The sequence below is a fragment of the Zingiber officinale genome, chromosome 4A, assembly GCF_018446385.1.
Source record: "Zingiber officinale cultivar Zhangliang chromosome 4A, Zo_v1.1, whole genome shotgun sequence".
Taxonomy (NCBI): Eukaryota; Viridiplantae; Streptophyta; class Magnoliopsida; order Zingiberales; family Zingiberaceae; genus Zingiber; species Zingiber officinale.
The window spans coordinates 143,235,808-143,261,784 of NC_055992.1; the positions used below are offsets into that span (position 1 = coordinate 143,235,808).

General features: G+C 36.6%; 1 protein-coding gene across 1 annotated transcript; it reads right to left on the reverse strand.

Annotated features, from left to right (window-relative positions):
* Positions 1-14,498: 14,498 nt before the first annotated feature.
* On the reverse strand, positions 14,499-19,833 carry LOC121971541 (ubiquitin-conjugating enzyme E2-17 kDa-like). The gene is made up of 5 exons (XM_042522866.1): positions 19,680-19,833; positions 19,473-19,557; positions 17,847-17,974; positions 15,256-15,360; positions 14,499-14,852 (listed from the first exon to the last, which is right to left on the reverse strand). Exons 2-5 carry the CDS (start codon positions 19,540-19,542, stop codon positions 14,709-14,711), a joined length of 447 nt encoding a protein of 148 aa, XP_042378800.1. The 5' UTR covers positions 19,543-19,557; positions 19,680-19,833; the 3' UTR covers positions 14,499-14,708.
* Positions 19,834-25,977: the final 6,144 nt, after the last annotated feature.

The window sequence follows — 25,977 nt, forward strand, 5'->3', positions numbered from 1 at the left end:
GAAAATGTGACTGAGTACCCTGAGTCATATAATTGACTAATACTAAGTAAGTTAAAATTCAGTTGATCAACTAATAAAACTTTTTGAATATATAAATCGGAACTTAGTTGGATATTACATGTTTCGATTACCTTAAGTGTTTCGTCATTGCCGAATGCAACTGATCCTATGTTATTGAATTTCAGCTTAGTAAATTTCAATCTATATCCAGTCATGTGTCTGGAGCATCCACTATCTAACATCCATTAATCTAAATTTTTATGCTCCTACACATAAGGTATTTGATTTGGTTCAATTTGACGGATCAAAAGATAGTTTGATTGAAATTAACTCTTTAATATTCCATATCATCCAGTCTAGATTATCAAACATGATATTCCTATGGGTGATTGTGAAATGATTTGTGTTTAATTGAGTTAATCATATTTAGGTTTAAGTTATGAATTGGTTGGGTTAATTTAGATTAGGTTAATTAATTGAAATTAATTTAATCAGTTTTATTAATTAGTTAATTAGATTAATTAGATTTATTAATTAATTTAGTTAATTAAGTTAGATTAATTTAATTAGTTTTATTAATTAGATTTATTAATTGATTTGGTTAATTAAGTGAGATTAATTTAATCAATTTTATTAATTAGATTAATTAAATTAAATTAAATTAATTGATTAAATTAAATTAATTGATTAGGTTAAATTAGATTAAATTAATTGATTAGGTTAAATTAGATTAAATTAATTGATTAAGTTAAATTAATTGATTAGGTTAAATTAGATTAAATTAATTGATTAGGTTAAATTAGATTAAATTAATTGATTAAGTTAAATTAATTGATTAGGTTAAATTAGATTAAATTAATTGAGTAAATTAAAATTAAATTAATTGATTATGTTAAATTAGATTATTCTAATTTTTTTATCTAAGTTGATCTCACCCCTTTTCTAAGTTATCAATCAGGGAACTTATGGATTTTTGTGAGATGGTTTAATTTTATCTTTGATTTAGGTTATCATCTAAGGATTAATTTACATTTGCATTAAACTTAGGTTTTACAATTAGTCAATTAAATATCCATTTCAAGGATTAGCTTCTAAGCTGTGGCGAGGCACTAGGCCTTCTTGGGTATGGGATCATCCACCACTTCTAGACAAAGTCTTTCAAAGAAATTGGATATTTAATTTTCCTTTTGAAACCCCTAGGTCTAACTGGTCAAGTGTAAATTACGCTTAGGTGCTTATCTAGCTTAATCTAAGCATGTATAATAAAGACAAGAAAAAACAAGCATCAAACAATTCTATTTATTAATAAAAATAGTTTTTCTATTGGCTCCCCCTAAATCATAGCCTCGATAAGGTCTATCAAGGTAGTGGACTTGATCCTTGGGGACCCAACATTGTCCAAGTCCAACTTGATTAACCAAGTTTGACTTGGAGACCCATGCTTGGACTATTTTTCTATTTGCTCTACTTACAAGAGATAAATAAGACTTGTATTTCCTTTTAGTCTTAAATCCAAGTCCGGATCGGTTGTAAACAGCTCGTTGTTTTTCAAGAATCAGATTAAGATTCTTGGAACCCAAGGTGAATCGTTTCAACATATTCTTTAGTTCCTTGACTTGATTTTTCAGGCCAGAATTCTCTTCCTCAAGATTTTGGACTTGAGTTGAGGTTCCAGTCTGAATGTGGTTAGTCAAGGAGCTAGGGTTAGTCACTTTTTTAAGGGTTGTTACCTCCTTTTGAAGTGATTTGACCCGGACATTGGATTTAGCTAATTTGCGCAAAGGTAATTGACTAAATTATAAAGTTTATTTACTTGACAAATACTTACAGTGGGTTTAGGCCCTTTGGAAATAGATACGGATCTGTGGCTTCTCTCGGACTCTGTTTTCGATTCGCTCTAGGTCTCCAATTCGTCGATTTGTTCCCGAACTGTCAGTGCAAGGAAGCTCGTCTGCCCGAGCTCTTCGTCGGAATCTTCTAACGAGGACTCATCCCAAGTTGCTTGCAGTGCTTTCTTCTTCCTCTGCTTCTTTACTTCCTTTTGGTTTGGACAGTTAGCTTTGACGTGTCCCTTTTAATTGCAGCCATAGTAGGTTACTTCGAACTTCGCCTTTGGACTTATTTGTACTTTCTTGGATTGAATCACCTTTTTGATGTCCTTTGTGAATCCCTTCTTCTTTTTGTAGAGTCTATGCACTAGGTTGACGAGTTTGGCTGCTATTTCGTCGTCATCATCGTCTGAGTCTGGTTCTTCTTCAAATTCGGGTTCAATCTGATGCTTCTTTCTAGCCTCCTTTCCCTTGCTTGTACCTACATTCAACGCAATACCTTTCTCGGCGGGGCGTGCATTAGTTTGTTCATGCAATTCAAATTCGAAAAACAACTCATCTAGTTTAACTAAAGACAAATCCTTAGATACCTTGTAGGTGTCTACCATTAATGCCCATAACGTATTCCTCGGGAAAGCATTGAGTGCGTACCTTATTACATCCCGATTCTCCACCTTTTGTCCAATTGTGTGGAGGTTGTTCAGAAGATCTTGAATACGTGCATGAAGTTAGCTAGCCGTCTCACCTTCCTGCATTTTGATGTTATACAGTTTATTAAAAAGTAAATCACGCTTGCTTACCTTCGTGTCGGAAGTGCCCTCGTGCAGCTTGATCAATTTTTCCCACAGCTCTTTCGCGCTTGAGAACGGGCCAACTCAGTTCAGCTCCTCCTTTGTCAATCCACATTGAAGAGTGCACGTTGCTTTGGCGTTGGCATCAACATTCTTTATTATACTTGCATCACAGATCTCACATGAAACTGGTTTTCCCATGCCATCAAGTGGGAGTGTAATGTCGATTTTGATGATCATCCACATCTAAAACTGGGTTTGAAGGTAAGACTCCATTCGGCCCTTCCAGTAGCCGAATCTTCGCCGGAGAAGAGCGGTGGTCGGGTTGTGCTATAGCCTTCTTGATGGGCCATTTTAGAGAAAACCTCGCACACAAAAAGATAAAAAACTTTGTTCCAAGACTTGGTCTTGGATTTAGTAGTGCAAGATTTAAGAAATTAAAATGCAAACTCGAGTGGTGTTGCACCAACTTCGAGAGAAAAAATCGATTGCGATAACAACAGATCAAAAGGCGGTAATTTTACCGATTCCGATCAACTCCGAAAAAATTGAAAATTACCAGAAAAAAAATGCTTGAATGATGGTTTCACCAATTCAAAGCGCTCTGATACCAATTGTAGGATCGAAAGCGCTAGAAGGGGATGAATAGCGCTCGTGGCTATTTCGTTCGTTTAAAGTAATTGAGTAATACGCAGCGGAATAAAAGCAATAAAAGAAATGACACGTTGGTTTTACTTGGTTCGGAGCTTATGGCGACTCCTACTCCAAGGCCCGCGATTGTTGATCACTTTCGGTGGGCAATTACTATAAGCTCGGAAATTCTTTACAATTTCAAGTACAATATTAAAGCAGTAATAAAAATTATACCGACTACTAAGAATAGTAAACTTGAAACTTCTAGTCATCGGAGTCTTATTACAGCTTTGTCGGACCATCCTTTGAGTAGCACACGGAGAAAAGATCGTGAGTTTGTGTTGTTGCTTTGTTGCTGCTCGAACTGGGCTTAAGTAGCCCGTGGAGGGCGCCTCCAACACCATGGAGGGTGCCCTCAATCCTGTCGAAACCGCAGTGTGGATGAGCTCTGAACTAGTCGCCGCTTATCCGCCTGAGGGCACCTCCAACTCCATGGAGGGCACCCTCCACCAGCATCCAGGGCGCCCTCCGCTCCATGGAGGGCGCCCTCCGCCTAGCGTCCAAGGCGCCTCCAGCTCTATTGAGGGTGCCTTCTGCCCTGTTACACGGAGGTGTTCGGCTAGTGTCCCGAGGCGCCTCCAAGCTCTATGGAGGGCGCCTCAGGTACTATTCATCTGAGGATTTACATCCTTTTTGCTCCCTGCAAGATGTGTTAGTCCAAAATATAAAATATATCCTATAAAACAGAGTTGGGCATAATAAAATAATATTAAGATAAATATTTGAAAGTCATTAGACTGTTTGGTTCTGACTTCAGATTTTCAACTAGAAACCCTAGGTCGAGCCGACGTCTACTGTTCCCTCACCGGGGAACGCATTCTCACCTACTCTGCTCAGAATAATATATCTGTTGTCAGACTGGTCTCCAAACCAACTGGACTTTTGTTCAGCGCCCAAGGTTCCAGGACTTTCTACTAGACGTCCGCTCCACGACCCGTCTAGTCTACCACCTGGTTCGTGACATCAAAACTTTCCACCTAGAGTCCCCGACTCTAGGACTTTTGCCCGAAGCCCTCGACCCACTAAGACTTTCTGCCTAGGGTTACCACCACCTAGGACCTAGGGTTACTAACCCCTAGGGTTTTTCACTTGCCTAACCGCAGCTAGGACTTTTATCTAAGTACACTTAGGACTTTCCTGCAAACTCATTCAAACACGTTAGATAACAAATAACCTTAACTTTGAACTCTTTTCCATTATTGAAACTTAGGTTCGATCGTCGGATGCTTCTCATACCAACAAAGTCAACTTCTAGATGACTGATACCTCGATTATAATCCATAAATAGATTGTTCCTTGGTCGAGTATTTGTCTAAGTAAGAATCTACCTAAATCCCAAAATGCAAGTCATTTGATTCTCAACTTAAGAGTTACCATATTAAGCTCCGACTTCATCACTAAAGATGAATGCTACTAGGCTACTTGTCCCTAGATGAACACTACTGATGGTGCCATTTTCACTGACTCATACTCCTATCCCTCTTCCTCTGAAGTTGCAATGGTGTGGGCTCTTTGGTATATTTGTTGTTAGGGTCCTGTGAGTCAATGCATGTCAGTCGGCATTGTCGACATAACCCCTCTGACGGTCAAGTCAACAATGAGGTGAAAGTGAGGAAGCAAAAGGGCTTGAAGAAGAAGAAGAGAGTTGCCTTTGCATAAGAGAAGAAAATTATACCTTTACTTACCTTTTCAGAACCTTATACATCCACGAAGGTGTAACGACCCACTTTCTACACTACTACTACTCTCTAAAGGTGGGCGCTACTTAACTACTAACTCTACTTAACTGCCCCGTGAGAAGTCCCTACCGAAAAATTTTGGCAGCATCTCCCCTGTATAGGTGACAATATCTTAAATACAAACACTATATACATCAGCCACAGGCGGCTGGAACATATATCAAATAACTCACGCAGTAAATAATCCAAAACAAAAGAGAACTATACCAGAAACCATCACACAAGATCACAATTCATCTACTATGTCCTAATAACATCAAGATAACATATATCATCCCGAATACTTCTAACATAGCAAAAGGAAAAGAAAACTAAAAGAAACTCCTTTCTAGTCCCAAGACTTCCATAGTCCAGGCATCGCACACCCACCACACATCTCCTTGTCGCCTTCCTTCTGACTATAGCTTCCCTTTACCTTTATCTGCAGTAGGAGGAAATGCAAACTATAAGCGAATTACTTAGTAAGCGCTATCTAACTCACAAAAACTCGATAAACATATATATAACAAAAGAAACATGCTAAAACTGAATGCTTAAGAAGAAAACTACTCATGCTCATCTATTAGCAATAAATCAAATTAACTGAAATGCTAACATGTAAAGCTACTCATGCTATACAAGAATAAAGATGGAATCATCTAGAAATAAGACTAATCATGCTCAATAAACTCATAAGGAAAATAAATGAAAACTGATACTGTGTGTTTAGAATTAAAAGAGCTACACTTGCTAATCCTAAACATATATAAAGCTTGTTTCATTTGCCCCAAAACTTATGGTCTTATACTTATAGTCTTACACTTTTAAATTATTATTTAATTTAATTTCTCTTTATCTTTTCTTGTCTTTTCTTGGGCCCAGACTTAGTACCAAATGCGCGCTCTCTAACAGACACTGAGGTAGCGAGCCTCCAGTCCTATGAGGGTAAAGACCTTGGTCTTACCAGGGCCAAGACCTTGGAATTGGTCACCTGGATTTGTTTAACGACAACCTTGGAAGTCGGGTACTAACCTCTTTAAAAGATTTACTTGTTATCTTTTCTTCTCCAGACCTTGGTATTTCCTTTACTTATAACTTCTAATAAATTCCTAAAAGGATTTAATAGAACACTATATGTACATATAAATTCTAGTGTTGCATAGAACGAGTTCAATTCTTTCTTTCTTTCTTTATCCTTCTTATACCCACCTTTTGGTAATTTAATAGGAAACCACAACTAAAGCCAAAGTAAATATGTCTATGCTAAATGAGGTAGTAATGAAACAATAAGATCTACTAGCTGGAATTTAAACTTGTTGAAATTGAAGCGTAACACAAATCTAAACTTGCTTAACTTAACATACTCTGTTCATGCTCATAATTTGAGTTCACATGTTTCAATTAAGGGATTAACAAGGAGAAACCAAACTGGAATGCTGAAACTATAACAGGAAAAGCCTAATCTGCTGCTTTTGTTCATTGAAGAACAAATCTGAAATGCTATAAATGCATGCTATCCATGCTTGTAAGAATAGCAGAAAATAGATACTGATATACTAAAAGACAGGGCTGCTCATGCTACTAAATCGACGACAAGGGCTAAATCTGAAATGCTACAAGGTGTAGTTCGTACTTGTGAAATGCTCAGAACTAACAAGGTAAATCTGAAACTGTAAACAACTAAAGGTTGAAAACTAAATCTGCATGCTTAAAACTTATAACGGAAAGATCTAAAACAGCAATTAAACTAAAGGCCAAACTGGAATGCTAAATCAAGGAATCTGGAACACATGTTAGAGTAGCACTAAAAGCTAACTAAAACTGAAGCTAAATAAAAAGGAACTAATTCCCCAACTAAAAGCTAGGGTTCGGATCAAGGAGAAGGATTAAAGTTCATTCACTTGCATAGCACTAACGGTAAGGAACAGAACCGAATCAAGAAGAAGCAACTCCAGCAATAACGAGAAGGAACGATTCTAGCTATAACAAAAGAATCAATCCATAAATTTCCCTAACGATTTAAGGAAACTCCTAACAAACTCTTAGAAACTTCTAGGGTTCATGCATGCATCGGAAACAAAAAGAGGGACAAAGAAATTCGGAGCTATCCTACTGCAGGTGAGGAGAAACTTACAGCGGTTTGCTTGGACTTACAACCGAAGGAGGAAGGAGGCTCTAGGGTTCAGAGACTTGCAAGCTTTCGGCCTCTTCTTGTGCCCGCGCGGTCACCTTGCCGAGAGGAGCTCGGATCTGTGAAGAACCCGCGGAGGAGGGTGCTCGCCGGCCGCCGGAGTCGAAGCTAGGCTTCGTTTTTCTTCACTCGGTAGGATCGGCGCCGTCGCACGGGAAGAGAGGAGAAGAGGGCTTCGGGTCACGGTAAGGAGGAAAAAGAAAAAAAAACCTAATCCTTTTATAACTAGGTCTAACTTTGGGTTCTCATATAACTTAAATACTATTTGGTTCGGGTTTTACTAAAAACCCGCGACTGATCTGTTGGTTAAGCGAATCTCTGCTTAACCCGAGGTTTCCGGTTCAAACCTCAGCTTGGACATTATTTTTGTCAAAACTTCTTTCGTTTTGTAAAAATATCAAACAACTTCCAAAAATTACGTAAAAATACTCTAAAAATTTCTAAAAATCTCTAGAATATTTTAAAAGCATTTCTAATTATTTTTAAGGACATTTAGAACTCGAAATAGGAAAAATTGGGTCGTTACAGAAGGTGGAAGGCCCACATAAGTTACCATGCGAGCCCTAGACAGGTCAGGTGGACGACCACCCAAGCGAAGTGTTGCTTGATGAACAACCGCACAAGTGGGACGTTGCATTAAGGAGGACAACCATTGGAATGTACTCTTGACACTGTCTGGCTATTAGCCCAACGTTGCTTTCCCGATAAGCAGCTTCACTAAGGTTGGTTTTGCGTCCGGGGCTATCGGAGATTGAGGTTAGGTAGAAATTGCTCGGCTAGGATTCCTTGTCGTCCTAGAACTATTGTAGTCATGCGGGTAGGGGAGGTCGATGTCAGCCAACGTATAAGGTCGAGATAGGGTGATGATCTAATCGAGTTTACTCAGGCTGCATCACATGTCCCCCTCCAAGTCGGACTGAGGATCGCAGTCAAATGAAGGTCAATGAAATGAGTAGGAGGTTGTCAGGGACAAGGGTAGAATGACCTCCTCGCCTGGGAGAGGAGCTTGGTCTCATGACTGTGATCATAATCTAAATTCCAAGAATGCCAAGAGTATCAGGAATAGGCAAAGAATATCAAAAGTTCAATCCTGCCCCGATCGGGGAGAGGAACTGGATCCCTTGGTCGTGAGTGTGAGATCTCGGAAAAATTTAATTAATAGGGTTATTTGGAAAATAGTCTTATAGAATTTTTCCGGAATTTTTAGAAATTTTCTAGGAATTTTTCGGAGCTTGTATGAAGGGTTTTGAGGGGATTAATTTCGGGTACGGATAAAGTCTGTTTGGGATACCCATTTAAGGGAGGAAATGTTTGATTATATAAATTCTTTTCTTTTTCTTATTTTTCCCCCTCCCCTAACGCCGATCCTCTCCTCACTCGACCCGAGTCTTCTTCCTCCTTCCCCAAACTCCCCTTCTTCCGCTCGTCTCTTCTCCGATGCGACGCTGAGGCCGGATCGGACATTGATGCCACCAGGGGAATTGATCGCCGACGAGGGTCTTCTACCGGAGTTTTGAGAGAGAGGGGCTAGCTTCATCGGAGCTCTCTTCTTACGGACCCATGCCCTAGATCACCGGAGGAGCTCGTTGCTGGAGGTTGCCGGAGACAGAACCAGGAGGCTCGGATCATCCCGATCTATTATTCTCAGGTCTTCCCTGAGCTTTCCTCCCTGTTCTGTCGATTCTTTCTTCCCCGATTCGATGCCACTGGGTCGAGTCTTTGCCATCCGATCGCCGGCGTGAAGAGACCATTAGGGTTTCGAGGGTAAGCAACCGAAATCCTTCTTTCCTCTTGATTCATTGTTGGATTCTTGTTGATTCACGGGTTAGTGCTCTGTTCTGGTGTTGTTGTGATCCGATTGAATCCAGTGAGGAGGAATTCCAGGGAGGTCTCGATGAGGTCTTCTTGAGCTGTTGGGCAAAGGCTAGAAGGTTTGGGCTTGATCAATTTGATTCCTTCTTGATCCGACTGATTCTAGTGAGGATTTGTTTTGTGGATTTCAATTTGTGTCCATCTAGCAGAAATTTGCTCGACCCCGTGACTTGTTTCAACACAAATTGCATTCGAGCTAATTTCTGAGATTGTTTACTTCTCTGTGCTGTTGACAAAGGTTTTGGATCAGTGAGGTGATTTCCAGCAGCATTCCTTGATCCAGTAATCAACAGGGCTGTGAATCGAGGTATGTGAAGGGATTTTGATACATGTGGATTATGTTGTATTACTTGATCATGTGTAGATTGGAATTATGGTTATACTTAGTTGTTTATGTGTTGAATCAGGTATGATCAGTGGTTGTTTGTGATTAGATCTATTTGCTTAGATTAGTCTAATGGAATGATTAGGTTAAGTGTGATTGATTAGTTATTTATGTGTAGGTTTGATTAGAGGTTGTAATTGGTTAGTTGATTGTGATTAGATATAATTGTTTGAATTAATCTAATGAGGTAATTAGGGTTAGGGTAATTAACCCTAATTAACTGTTAGATTTAAATTGGGAAGGTTGAGATGATATTGATTAGGGTTTTGCCCTAATTTAGGTTTAGGGATTTTATTTAGCTATTTATTTAGATTTAGCTAAATAAAATATATATATATTGTTTGACACAGGACTCTGAATCGAGACGGGCGTCTCGACTTCGGATTGGGATTGACTATACCTTCTATTTGAGGCGGGTACCCTCTGACTTATCTTTTGATAATGTCTTATGATATGTGTAGCTTATATATACTTACTAGTGGTAGATAGTAGATTATTCTCTCTCTTGGTCTTAGCTAGTTGATACCTATCACATGCTTCATCTGCTAGTTGCTTTACTTCAGGATTGGATATTTTATCTCTTGCCATGTGTATATATGTTCATAGAGATGCATATCTATAGTGCTCGACTCTACTGGATTAGTTGTTTTACATGTGTGATACATGCTCTTGGATTCATGACACTTACATCATTGTTATATGTGATGTCTTTGGATTTATGTTGTTTATATCATGGTTATATATATGCATTTACCTGTTGGGCACACACATATATGGAGGAGGCTATGTTCAGGTATGACATACTGTAGCATCATGCACCATCCTGCATGATTGCATGCTGGGCGATTGACGAATCCATTATTGTTGAGCTCGTCGGCCGGCTACATAGGCCTGCACACAACGTGTTTCACTGCATGGGTAGTGGCACAGACAAGAGGGTGTGTATGGCAAGAGCTCAGAGTGCCCGCTGGTCCGCTCATGGGTAGTGTGGACCGCAGCGTGGTAGCGATGTGATCCTCCCCGTCATTGCGCATCGGGAGTTGAGAGCGCACGCCCTCACTATGTTTGAGGTAGGAAGATAGGTGTACTCCGACAGCATCCCGTCCATTCAGTCACTCATCAGGGGTAGTGACGACAGAGTGCATGGTGTCAGAGCCCTACCTACTCGGTCTTGCCATCGCGTGTGAGACGGCTGACTAGCGTCAGGGGTGACCATGTCATATTGCATCATATGCACATATTGCATTTATTGTGATTGTTGCATATTGGATGATGCACTTGGGTGACTGCATATGATTGACATGCATATAGGATACATGCTTATTTACTCTGACTATCTTTGTCTGTGTATGTCCACAGTCATTTACCCAAGCCTCGCAGGTGAGTACAGTTTATTACAGTTATGCATTTTCTTATTATTCGTGCTATAGATTGTGCTTTATACCTATTGTTGGTTATTACAGTTTATTTCAGCTCTGCATATCTGTTGAACTGTTAGGAGACTATACCGTAGGTTGTATGGTTAGAGAACTGTACTATTGATCCTATGGTTTAGGAGACTGTACCTTAGGTTATTACTGGTGGATATATATTGCTGTACATGTCTATTAGTTTACCTGCTGAGTTCTTTGAACTCACCCCGTTGTTACTATTTTTCAGGTTGAGGCCGTCAGGAGAGATTCCAGTCGCTAGCCCCTTTATCGCGAGGATTTCCTGTTGTCGGGATCTACTTTTGCTTTTGCATCTTATATACTTGTGATGTGGGTTTTGTATTATGGACTTTATATCGAACACTTGGGTTTACTACTTTTGGTTTTCCGCGGTGGATATATTTTCATTACTTCGTGGATTTTGTCTTTCTTCGTTGTAGTGGAGTAGGATGTTTACATATATCTTCGAGGATTCTATATCGTTCTCTCTTTATATAACTGCGTGGATTGTTCATATTATATCTGTGTGGAAATGTTGAATATAACTGCGTGGATTGTTTCTTATTTGTATTGTATTATTCCGGCCGTGTGTGGTCGAGGTATAGAGATATATGTATTATGGATTCATATTGTCACCCGTACATGGGAGATGCTGCCGAAATTTCTTCAGACAGGGACTACCTGGGGCGTGACAGTGAGGATAATAATTAGGATATTAAGAATAGCTAGATGATGCCATGAATACTAGAGTACAAACTATAATTCGACCGGGGAGAGGAGCTCGATCCCACATCTATGAAAATAACCATAAGAACTCTAGGATACTAGAATGTCAACTACAATATGATCAGGGAGGGAAGCTTGATTCCACGATTATAAGAATAACCATAAGAATGTCATAATAACATAATGTTAACTATAATCTGACCGAGGAGAGAAGTTTGATCCCACGGTAATAAGAGCCACCATAAGAATGCAAGAATACCATAATATCATCATACCAATTATAATCTGACTGGGGAGAGGAGTTCAATCTCTATGTTATGAGAATAACCATAAGATTTCTAGAATACCATGTCAATTATAATTTGATCAGGGAGAGGAGCTTGATTCCAAGATTATGAGAATAACCATAAGAATGCCAAAAATACTAATTTGGCCGGGAAGAGAAGTCTGATCTCATAATTACGAGAATAACCATAAGAATGACTGGATACCAGAATGTCAATTATAATCTGACTGAGAAGAGGAGTTCAATCACATGGTAATGAGAACCATTATAAGAAAGCTAGAATATGATAACATCAATTATAATCTGACTGAGGAGAGGTGTTTAATCCCACAGTTATGATATTATACCAGAATAGGGCAAATCTTGCCCTGATCAAGGAGAATAGTGATCCCATGATCGTGAGGATTATACCATAATTGGATAAATTCTATCCCGATCAAGGAGAGTAATAATCTCATAGTTATGAGGATTGTACCAAAATAGCTAAATATTCATTTAATTTGGACCGAGAAAAGGAGTAATCTCTTGGTCATGGATAATTGTATCAAGATAGGGCAAATCTCGCCTCGACCAAAGAGAGTAGCGATCCCGTGGTCGTAATGATTGTACCAGAATAAGGTAAATTCTATTCCGATCGAGGAGAGTAGTGATCTTATGGTCATGAGGACTGTACTAAAATAGCTAAATATCTATTTAATTTGGATCGGATAGAGGAGCAATCCCTTGGTCATGAATAATTGTATTAAGATAAGATAAATCCTGCCTCGACTAAAGAGAGTAGTGATATCGTGGTCGTGAGGATTGTATTAGAATAGGACAAATCCTATCCCGATCAAGGAGAATAATGATCTTATGGTCGTAAGGATTATACCAAAATAGCTAAATATCCATTTAATTTGGAATGGAGGGAGGAGTGATCCCTCGGTTATGGATAATTGTATAGAATAGAGTAAATCCTGTCCCGGCCGGGGAGAGGAGCAATATCACGATCGTGAAGATTATACCCATGAAGATTATACCCATGAGAATGCAGTTTTGATAGTTACCTTTGTAGGAAAAATGGCATAGAAAAATAGATAACCATGAACTAAATAAGGATATTGGGGATTATACTCGTGAGAATGTTCATTGGTGAGTGCTGATGTTAGGATTGATCAGTGTAGTTATCGGTGCAACTCAGCTTAGCTCTTTGATTCAACCCTAGGATCGGGGTTAAACGTTTGCTTTAAGAGGTCATACTTTTAACAATAATGAAGCCCACCGAGGCTAGACACCTACTTTAAGAGCCAGAGTTTTTACTATAATGAATCCTATTTAAGAAGCTCCGGAGCCATGATACATCACATCACATGTCCTCATTCGTTTCCCACATGTTATTTTTCAATGTTTCATATCCTCGGCATGTGACCGACACATGCCCTAACCCTGTCCACCCTCTGACCTGTTAATCGCGCATTCATAACGCTAATGCCAGCCAGCTTGACTCTCGAGGTTCTATTCGGTAGTGCGTTTTTATCGAGCTCCCAGAGCTCTTCGCCAAGCTCGGTTCCTCGAGTCCTCAGGGGGCATTTTGTTTAGGGGAATAAGAGTGGGAAATGGAAACAGCAATCATTGATTGTCATTGTTGATGTTTGAATTATAATAATGGAAATACAAATAAGGGAATGGACTCATTCCCATGTCTCCTCTCCCTCCTTCAATGAGTCATTACTCTATTTTCAACAATTAAAATATTCCCTTATTCCAAAAATACCATTGACCCAAAACTAAAATTTTCCCTCTTAATATCAAATATCAAAATATATTTATTTAATTTTTCTTTCTTCATCCTCTCTCATCGTATTTTCTCTCTCATCTTCTATTATAATCAAACATTACTTTTAAGAGTGATATTCATACTCATTCTCATTTCACAATACTATGATTCTCATTCTAATTCTTATGAAAGAACTAAATACTCCCTTAATTTAGTAACTTTTAAGAGTAATATTCATTTTTATTCCGATTCCTATGACATGAATGGAAACAACTAAACGATTTCCTGAAGATCATGGGCAACATCTCTACATCTTTCTCTCATCTCGTATTTATAAATACCAAACTAGTGACTTAAGCATCACATAGGCTTTGTCAAATTACTCTGACGCCCTCCGATATTTACTTAGTATGTACAGGTCAGGCCACGCTATCCCAGTGGACCATCCTATGTAAGCCAGACTATGCTTCTTCCATCTCAACATCCACCTTATTGGCAGACCTCTACATCATCACTAGCACATTTTAGCATCTCAACATTCACCTTATTGGCAGACCTATATATATATATATATATATATACATTAATTTGATATAATTTTTTATCTGGCATATCGATCGAATGTAGAAAAGCAAATCAAAACAGCATAGTTGCCAGCAAAGAGGAAAAGGGCATAGGATCATACGTTTCGGTGCACTATGGGATCTATTTCTTCTGCAAAATCTGCTGTAGTGACTTGTAAAATAGCGAATTCAATGAACCTCTTATCAATGCCGGCTTATGGAAAATCAAATAGAATGCAGATGGTATTAAAAAAAAAATACCGAAACTCCAAATTTAAATTTTCATCAAATAGTCAGATACAACACAGTGCTTAGAGTTTGAGGTTTCACTTGAAATATTTTCAGTATAAACAGTCTTGAAATGAAACATACATTAGGCTGACCACAGATAAACAATAGAGACGGTCATCAAATGTCATCTTCCCACCATGACCTTAACCCACCAATAGTCATCTTCTCATCATCACCTTAACCCATTGCGTACCTCTGGGCCCAGCTCCTTGCTGTAGTCTCGTACTTGGTCCTATCTGTCTTGTACATGTGAGCAATTTCTGGAACCAACGGATCGTCCGGGTTTGGATCAGTTAAGAGGGAACAGATTGACAACAGCACCTGAAACAGAAAATTTCCTCCAAGCTTATTTTGTTACACAATGATATACAGGTTCAATAGGAGACGAGTGTTGGAAAGATGATAAAAATTTTCAGGGTGATGCAAACAAAAGACGATCAAATTCACAAGAATCATTTTTATATTTCTTGAACCAATCATCTATACTAACTGAAGGCGCTACTGAAAGTTATTGACAATTTGGAGAACAGGAAAACAATTTGCCCAAGGTCAAACATAGTTCTTGTTGTGACCATACGAGACAGTTTGAGAAAACAGAAGAATTAATCCATACCATATTGATGGCAATAACCAGCCCTTAATGGAATCTTAAATATGATCATTTCATTGCAAAATAAATGCAACCCAAACTGTTAAAGATTAAGCGATACAAAGAATAAAGAACCTTGGAAATAGTTAATGCAGGGCTCCATTGTTCCTTCAAGATGTCAAGGCAAATGCTTCCGTTGCTGTTAATATTTGGATGAAAAACCTTCGTCTTGAAAGCAACCTGGAGAAGAAAATAAAGTCAGATATACTCTTAAATAGATGCTAATTAACTTGGGTTATCAACCAGAAAATAAATATCATGATGTCCAAGTGAAGCAGATGCTGCAGTACATGGAGAGAACTTTACCATTTTTTTGTTTTTTTTTAATATTTTCCATAAATGTTACGGCCAGGCTTTTGTATCAAAGGTAGTACCACAAATCATCCAACAAAACAGGTTAGGGTAATGCAATATATATATATATATATATAAAATTAATGAGATAGTTGTATTAGGCTTTGATTAAGTGTATTTAGATCATCCCTATTATAGCTAGGAGTTAATTAAAATTATTAACCTAAAGTTTAATTTAATTATTCCACCCCAAGATACATCATAAAAGAAAATGACATAAGACTAAATTGTCGGGCAAACTTTCAAAGTCATTAAAGATTTTACTTCCTTCCCCGCAAACTTCCCTCAAATATACACCAATGAAACTGCACATGGAATTTTCAGTTTTCTACTATCATAAACAAATTATTAAGGACACATTTCCTTGGACAAGAATACTTAGAGAAGGAAACGACCACCCGGAAAGAGTATTTGACTTACCTTTTTCCCTTTGTTTGCTTGGGTAGAAACGAAGAGAGGGAAGGAAACAACTGAGAAACACTATCCCCAATTTTAGCCAGAATACTTTGCTTAAAAATTAAGCAAAAAGTTCCAATTCTACCTATATGCCACAAAATTTGGCAAAAACATTATTTCTTTCACTGTTTTTTATTTTTTATTTGTTTTTTAATAATCATTTAACAAAATAAAGTTATCCTCTCTCTCATTTCACTCCAAGGAAATAGGGGGAAAGATTTTCTTTTCCTCCTTTCTTCCCTCCAAGGAAACACAATTGGGAGTTCCTTATCCTTCGCTACAAATTTATTTCCCTACTCTCATTCTCTCCTCCAAATGTTTGCTCTTTGTAGAAAATCAAGGCTTAAGTGCTTTCTATTTACTTGAGTCAACTTTACCATTGTCTTAGAAACACCAAAAGCCGGTAAAATTAGAGTAGCAGCTGACAAAAGATGATCTTCTTAATTAATAATATTTGATAGCCAATGTTAATTGGTCAATGTTTTAGACTACAATGACAATAATAAGCATGAGAAGTACAAATATAGACCTTCACGCTCTGAATACTCCATGATAAAACCAGTAATTATGCTATATATCCTTGATTAATCATGTGGGATAGTAATGCATGAGTAAATAAAGAATCCTACAAGAAAAGGGAAAAACGTCCATTGTATGGATAAGAAAATTCCATATCATTGCGTTCTGATCATGGTCCAACATGCATGTCTGATGTTTGATGCATTTTGAGTCAGGATGGTTTTAGTCCCGCAACTCAACTACAAGACAAAAGGCCATGGATCATCTTCTTCCAATACAACTAAGCATCTCATACTTTAATCTTCTCATTCAAGCTCCATTGATCAAGATTTAAGGTAAAAGCTTTCATGCTGGCTGTTGATAAAGCAATCAGTCTAAAATGATCAAGATGTGCTGTTTCTGTTCTAACACTAAGTTATCATATTTTTAGCTTCAATTCATGATCTAACTATGAGCATATAAAGCCAGCCAACCTAAACCTTGTGATTACTATAAAATTGTTTCCTATACCATAAGATCAGAACAGAAGTTGCTGTCTTCTGTTCCCATGCCATATAACAAAGCCGATACTTTGAAACCAAACTAATGTACTAACTGTTTTGAGCAAGATTCAGTAACAAAAATAAACTAAATCCCTTATAGATCGATATAGGCCTGAGGTGCCAGACATAATTAATTAGATTCTCAAGTGTGGATCAACAGCTCAATTATGGGTATAATCTTGGTTCCAGATATAGTCTGGAACTAACTGTACCAAACACCACATATCTCTACAAAGGACAGGTAGAAGACCCAAAGAATTAGTACCAGTTAGTACCAACTTAGTCATCATCTTGCATTTTATCCTGCATGGCATTTAGATGTATTCCATACATTATATAGCCCAAACGAACCTAAGCATAGGATCTATGTGATATACATAAGCTTGAGACATCTTCCTTGATCCAAGTTGAAATATGCAAAAGCATCCATCAGGAATTTGCAGTAATCAACTTCAAAGAATCAGCTTAATATGAAAAAAAAGAACAAATATGCTATCAAATTTCTACATATGTTCCCTAGAAACTGATATTTCCATGTGTCCCATTCTAATGGATTTGTACAATGCCCTGAATTATATAACACACATCTGCATATATTTTAAACTATACAACACCATTGGGTAAGATTTTATAACCTACAATAAAATCTGTGTCTATTTAACTAATTTGTCTTTAAAACAGGTAGGGAACAAAACTGAAATTACAAGGCATAGCATGTGCATGTTTTCTGTTTCTATATTGAGAACATTGATATCATGGTGCAAGTCTTTTGTTTGCTTCTTATGCCAACAATACCTTAGGGGGTTTGAAGGGATAATCTGGAGGAAAGTGGATAGTGACAACAAAAACTCCCCCTGCATATGGACTGTCAGGTGGACCCATAATTGTTGCTTGCCAATGAAACATATCTTCAGCAACTGGTCCTGCAGGACAATAAAATTTCTGAAACTGATTGTACAAAACTACAAATTAAGGTTAGATAAGCATGATTCAGACGCTTGAGAAGTTAACCAAAACCAAACCAACATTAGAAATACACAAGCAACTCAAATCTTTGGTATATTGAACTGAGAACTTCATTAGCTGAACAGTAAACTAGCAATAATGTTTCCTAAAAGAGCAGTATAATCTTGCTTATTCTGTATGTACCTGGGTCATTCTTAAGGTGTCATGTTCTATATTTTTCCATGAAATTGGTTGCTTTACCATTCAATAAAGTTTATAGGAAATATAATGGAATTAGCAACTATAAGCAACTTGGTAACATGGATAAGTGGATAAAGAAGATACATGAATAGTGATGTGGGTAAAATTATCCATCAATTCTAAAAGTCTCTTAGATGGATGGCACATATTCTTTGAGAAAGCCAACAGGCAATGATCTAAGTTCTATAGACTCAACCAACAGAAAGTTAACATGCGTCCACTTAGACTAGTTAGCATAGTGAAAACTATCTGAAGGAACAATCATGCGCTATATGTTTCGTCCGACGACGTAACTAATAGGCATTGGATGTGCACTCACATTGAGGCATATACAAGGGGGCAATAGCGCCTTGGGCACATTGAAAAAGGGAGGGACCTCGCCACCTCGGATTATTCAACATTCTCCACCTCTAATTAAATCTCAAAATTCACTCCAGCTTAATCCTTCTTACTTAAAACTGCCACACCACTCACTACCCATAGCCAAAATCAACCTTAACTCAAATTACTTGAGTCAAGCCCAAATTATCCCCGCCAAATTTATCTCAGTCAAGTTGCCTGCCATTCATCAAAATTCAACCTGCCTCATCTGAGCTCTTTACAGTTCGATCAAGCTAAACCAAATTCCTTATTCAACCAGATCAATCTCTTCTCAACCAAGCCTACTCTAGCCAGTTTCTCCAACTGAGGTCCAAGCTAGATTTAAAACTAACAAACTTCTGTATTGGTTACATATTTTTACCATAACAAATAGGAACATAATTTGTAGGACACTGAAGCAATTATCCACCATAAACGCATTTATTTATGTTTCCTATCATCTGATAAGACCACTATCATTCCAGAGAAAAGTAAATGATATTTTCCATATAACTTTACTGTATGTCCAAACCACTACCATGAACAATTGCAATATAACTTTATCATATGTCCAGACCACTATCACTTAAGACAGAAGGCATAATATAATTTGTAGAACGAGTAAAGGAAGAACTTTTTATGCATACACACTAATCCTACAAATCCTAAGCAAGCAAGCCTATGCTTCGAAGATAAGATGACGTTGTTTCCTCCCGAAACGAGTTTCCAACGGCCAAAACTTGAAAGAGGGAAAAAAAATCTGAATCTGAATCTGAATCCGAATCCGATGAAGAAACTAAAGGGAATTTATCGAATCATCCAGAATAAAACAAACATAATAGGAAGAAGAAGGACCTGCGCTGCAAGAGGTTGGCGGGTCTTTCTGGAGATCCTTCAACTCCTTGATGATACGCCTCGAAGCCATGGATTCGGCGATGACCTACCAGTTGAAAAGCAAAAGGCAGGAAAAACAATCCAAACGATTACGAATGAATCAAACCGCAGAAGAGAAACCAACAATCGATTGATCGAAAACAAGAGTGTAGGAACAAAGGCGATTACCTAAACTGTCTTGGAAAATTCTGGAATCGATCTCTCTCGAACGCGATTGGGATGCAGAAGCAGAAGGGAAAGAACCACGAGCTGAATTTGTACGCGAGGTTGCTACACGACCCACCAACCTCGTCTCACGGTGGACGGGATTCCACCTCTTCGTGAGAAAAGTCGTGTAACAAGTCGGGTAAGTCGGGGGGCCAAGCTTTCTAGCGGTGGCGTTCGTGACTCTAATTTTCATCTTCAATCCGTTCATCCATTAACGACCTTTTTTAGCTTTTTAAAAAGTTATTATTTTTAATTTGTTTGGGCTGACCATTTGAATGGTTTTCATGATTGCTTCTCAATACGTAGAAAATTTTTATAGATGTGGATCAATTATTCAGAGGTGGAAATAAGACAGGAATAAATATGGGTATTGTTGGAACAGGTTGGACCAGTAAAAAGAGGTAAATTGTCTGTTAAAAATAAAATAATTTTTTTTTATCTTTCAACACAGATTAATAATATATTTATAAAAAAATAACTAATAAATTAAAAATACTAACAATTTGTAAAAAAAAAAAATAACTAATAAATTAAAGATACTAACAGTCTGTTTAGAAGGAGGTGAGGGAAAAAAAAAGAAGGGTAAATAAGAGGAAGAGAAACTTTGAACCTTGTTTGGGAAAGAGTGAGAAAATGAAAGGAAAAGTAAGGAAGGGTAAACTTTAACTTTCGTTATCCATGGAAAGAGAAATTTTCTTATACTCGAATTGGGATGCAAGGAAGGGGAAGGGAAAATAAAAAAAAAATTATTTCAATTTTATCTCTGTTCTTAATAGTTTAAGAAATGTTTCAATTTCTAATTTTGCTATATCGTCGGAGTCCAATGTCCTCGTCTTCTTCACAGCTCGCTTGCTGTCACATTATTAAAGGAGGGGATCCGACACGTCTTCTAACTGAATTGAAGAGAGAAAATATTTTTGTCATCAAAATTTAAGAGAATATCTACTATTTTTAATTTTTTTATCAAAATTTAATAAGTTTTTAAAGAATAGGAATTTTCGTTATATTATCTTTCAAATTTTTTTATTTAAGATTTCTAAAATCATTATTTTCATTATTTCTCATTTAATTACTTAATTATTGGTAATTCGTTATTTTATTATGAATAGTATAAGAAGATTAATTTTTTATTAAAAAATAACTAATTTAAATGATAATATAAAAAAATAATTTTATTATTAAAAATATCTAATTTATATTTATAAAATAAATACTAATATTATGAAAAATATCTAATTTAAAAAATAAGGGTATTTTTGTAACTTTATCTATTTAATCTTCATTCCCCTTCCTTTCCTCCCAAACAAAGTAACACATGTTACGTTAATGAACCTTCCCTCCCTCTCAAACAAGGAGAAGTTAAATACTTTACTTCCCCTCACTTTCCCTTCCTTCTCCTCCCTTCCCCTTCCGTTAATGAACCTTCCCTCGCTCCATCCAAACAGAGGGTAAGGAGTTACTTGGTTACAACCTAAGTGGTTGTTAATCCAAGTCAAAAGAAAGCAATGAAAAAATCTCCTTCGTGTAGGCGGAGAAGCCTATTACACTTGTTGAATGTTTAAAAATATGCTGGAAAATGAATACAAAAGTTGTTGAATTATTCTTACCTCCAAGGGTCTTTTTATAGCCCTTAGAAAATTCTATATGAGGTTGGAAGGCGCCTTCCATGGGGTGGAAGGCGCCTCCAGCGTAGCAATTTTATCCGTGCGAAGATAAAGTTTTATCTTCGCCAATGGTCACTGGGAAGACACCTTCAATGGTTTGAAAACGCCTTCGCATTGTTCATAAAAGGCGTCTTCAAGCCATTGAAGGCGCTTTCACACTATTCGCCGAAGGCGCCTTCTAAGTCATGGAAGGTGCCTTCCATTAGGCAGTTCAACTTCTTTTCTTCTCAAGCAAGCTTCCGCTCCTACTTATCATCCCTCGAAAACACCGCATGCTTGTTTCTCATCCGCTAACGTACTCTTCAGCAGCACCTCGTCCCTCAAACGCATCGAACCCGTCGACTCTCTCTCGTGTCGTCCTTCTCACTAGCTGCGTCTTTCGCTCGACTTCCTATGCTCTAAAGTTCCTGCACACTTAGACACAAGGGTTAAACAACAACAGAACCTAACTTGATTTGGTTGATTACATCAAAATTACCACAGGGTACTTATAGATATAAATATTTTTATCCGTATATATCAAAATTTCTTTTTTTATCTTTAGAGGAAAATAGGAGAAAAAAAAATAGAAAAATATGATGAAATAGAAAGTGTGATTAGAAGAAAATATGATGGAAAAGAACGAATCAAGGAAAATATAATGAGAGAAAATGATGAAAGAGAGTGTGATGGAAGAGCATAATGAAAGAGGATGAGGAGAGAGAAAATATGATAAGAGAGAAAGTGTAATGAAAAAAAATAAAAAGAGAAAGTATGATAAAAGAAAATGAGGAGAAAGAGTGTGTGATGGGAGAAATTGAGGAGAGAGGAAGTGTGATGAGAGAAAATAAAGAGGGAGTGTGATGGAAGAGAAAGGATGAGGAGAGAGAAAGTACGATGGGAGAGAATGAAGAGAGAGAAAGTGTGATGAGAGAAAATGAGAAGAGAGAGTGTATGATGAGAGATATTAAGAAGAAAAAAAGTATGATGAGAGAAAAAAATGAGAAAAGAGAGTATGATAGAAGAGAAAGCATGATGAAAGAGGATGAGGACAAGAAAAGTGTGATGAAAAAGAAAATGTAATGGAAGAGAATGAATAGATAGAAAGTGTGATGAGAACAAATAAAAAGAGATAGTGTATGATGGGAGGGATTGAAGAGATAAAAAATATGATGAGAGAAATAGTGTGATGATATAATAGGGAGAGAGAAAAGTATGATTAGAGAGAATAAAGAGAGAGAAAGTGATAAGAAAGAAAATTTGAATAAATATATTAAGAGTATTTTCATTCAAAACTTAACTCTCATTCTCATTCTCATCAAAACCTAAGGGAAGAGGTAGGTTTCATTAATACTCAAGTTTTTAAATTTTATTCTAAAATTTTAATTTCATTTCCATCAACCAATACTATGTTTGGAATGAATTCATTCCCTTATTCCCATTTGGTCAAAATCAAATCGATCATCGAATTTAGAAATTCAATTTGATTAATTCGATTTTTTATTTTTTTTAATTCAGTTCGATTTTCGATTAATTCAGTTAAGTTTCAATTTTAAATTTTGTAATTATGTTAAACTGAATAAATCAAATAAAAATATTAATTTAATTATTTTTTATTTAAAAATATAATAAAAACTTAATTAATTAAATAAAAGTTTGGTTTTTTAAAGTTAAAATCGAATAAGATTTTAAAATTTTGATTAATTCAATCGAAAATTGAATTAATCGATATTTTATTAGTTCAGCCTGTTCGATTTTCGTAGAAAAAATCGATCGATTCGATTAGTTCGAAAATTTGTTGACTTATTTGATTTTCTCACCCTTAGTTACTTCAAGAATTGATGGATTAATTGGATACATAGTGTCAATAAAAAATAAGAAATAAAAAATAAAAAAGTAAAAAAAATATAATTTATGTCTATTTTTAAAAAGAAAATACATAAACAAAATTATTTTATTTTTTAATTAATCGAGATAAGGAAAATATAGTGAGGATGCACGTCTCTCTAATAACAATCCAAGTAAGCTTTTTGAAATGATTTTAAAAATAAAAGTCTTTATTTATGAAAATTTTCTTTCTAGATTTTATTTCATAGAAAATAAATTAAAAATAAATACATATTTATTATCAACTTTATGGTACCTTTAAATAATATTTTTTTTCATAGCAATCCTATTTGATATTAAAAAAAGAAATAAATCACAGAGAGCTCCATCCAATATAACGTCCTTTTGTATAGCGAGCCAAGTGACCCGCAATGCATTTCGTATATGGTGAAAATCGACTTCATGACCTATTACAAGGATAACACCTGCAAATACCAATCATGTCGATTCGTGAGAGCAGTTTTGCTCTTCTTGTAGCTTATAAATAGATTGATTTGTTCATTGGTGAGAAATTAGCATTAGTGAGAAGTCCAACAAGGATTTGGTAAAGGAAGAAGTCTTAGAAGATCGTAGGAGATTGGAAGTTAGGAATTAGGTGACAAGTTCAAGTCAATCAAAAGTAATCGGATGTTTAACAGTTGATCGGAAGTTCTAGTAAGTCGTAGGAGACCAGATGTGAAAGGAGTAAACTTTAGACAAGTATGAAAAATCCTAAAAGAGTGAACTCTATGCAAGTGGAAGTCCTAATAGTAACACTAGACAAGAGGAAGTCCTGTGATAAAGCTATAATCTCAATGATGAAAAGTCTTTAAGTGAAGAGAAGACTTTGTAAGTTGATTATTATACTAATGTTAAAGTCTTAATGAGTAAAGGTTGATTCATAGAACAATTTGTTAAATTATATATCCATGATTTTCTAAGCAATAGGTTCTATAGCTTAATAGGTCCAAATCTAACTCAGGCGATTGGAAGGGGATTTTCTACTTGATTAAAACACTTTTTAGTTAATTGAAAAAATTAGTCGATGGTAAAAATAATTAAAATCTAGATGAATCGTTCAAGAAGAATTTTTAGTAGATCAAAAAATCCTTATAAAAGAATTTCGAGTAGAGCACTTTAAAAACATGACATTCATTTCTACATCTAAAGCTCTTAAGGATTCTGTTGTTCCTATATTCTATTGTTCATGTGAAAATCTCAATTGGCTATCATACCAATTCAGAGTGATCTCACTCTAATATCAATTATAGGATCGAGAGAAGCGCTGGAGGGGGTAAACGATGCTCGTCTCATCGCTTACTAGTTTAAAACTCATTTTTATCTTTTCAAAGTTTGCAATGGAAATGTAAAACATGACAAGAACTTGTTTATTTTTACCTAGTTCAAAACCTCATGTTATTACTCCAAAGCTTACGATCGCTGATCACTTTGGTTTAACAATTCACTAATAATTTTTTCTCTGAACAACTATTCAAAGAAAGAAATTCGTCTTTTATAAAAGATAAAGAACAATAACAAATTTCTCGTTCCTTTAACTTTAAAGCACGAAAAAGACGAGCACAATAAAAATGATACTCATAAAGTATATCTTAGAGGGCCAGGGTCGCTTTATTTTCGGAGTAGCACAACGACATCATGAGGGAACTTTGCACATAACAAGAGTAGGAAGGTGTACGATAGTTGTATGTCAAGCCTCTGATTGAGCCTTCTTTTATAGATTAGGTTGGGTCTACCAATCCATCTGATTAATCTACAAGTTGTCTCGATAATAAAATCCAAATCCAATCTATTAGTTGACTTGTCTATAAGATTAATCTACCGATCCTCCATCTAGCCAGTCCCTTTTTGCCACCTCAACACCTTGACATCAATCATCTATCATGTCAACTTTGCAAACCTTATCATTGAATGCACCTTTTGCCATGTCAGCAGATCAATCCATATCCCCATGCCATGTTAGCCGTATAGTCCTTATCTAGTGTCACGTCAGCCATCTAAGACTTATCCTATCCACCTCGGATGCCACATCAACACACAAGACATCTCAGCTGACACTTCAGCATAAGGTTGACCAAATCTTACCATTCGGTCAACCAAATCTTACTATTTGATCTATCAAATCGTTCGGTCAACTGATTAGCTCTGTAACGACCACCCTTCTTACTACTACTACACTCTAAGGATGACCGTTACTTAACTACTAACTCTACTTAACCGGTATGATTAAAAATCACATGGAAACCCTACCGAAAAATTTCGGCAGAGTCTCCCTTGTACCGGTGACCATAAACCAAGATACAAGCATAGTATACATCAGCCACAGGCGGCTGGAACATTTATCAAACAACCACGCAGTTAAATAAGTATCAAGCACGCAAATATCTACTTACTAAACTGAACTCATTCTACATGCAATCTAAACAGAATAATCTCAAATGACATGAACTTAAAATACAACTCAAATGGTTACAATAACTAAAATGCGGAAACTAAAATTAAGGGAAGAAGACTAAAGGGACTCCTTTCTAATCCCAAGACTTCCATAGTCCTGGCATCACACATCATCTGCGCCACCTTGTCGCCTTCCTTTATCTGCAGTAAGAGGAAATGCAAACTATAAGCAAAATGCTTAGTAAGCGCTATCTAACTCACAAAAACTCGATATGCATGTGAATATACTGAAAACTAAAACTGAATGCTCAACGGGAAAACTACTCATGCTCATCTAC

Coding starts and splice junctions, on each gene's coding strand:
- LOC121971541 (XM_042522866.1), bottom strand. CDS start 19,542: ATGGCTTCGAGGCGTATCATCAAGGAGTTGAAGGATCTCCAGAAAGAC. Junction 15,361..17,846: donor ATCCCTTCAAACCCCCTAAG/GTATTGTTGGCA, acceptor TTTCTTCTCCAG/GTTGCTTTCAAGACGAAGGT. Junction 14,853..15,255: donor CTGCATTAACTATTTCCAAG/GTTCTTTATTCT, acceptor TTTCTGTTTCAG/GTGCTGTTGTCAATCTGTTC.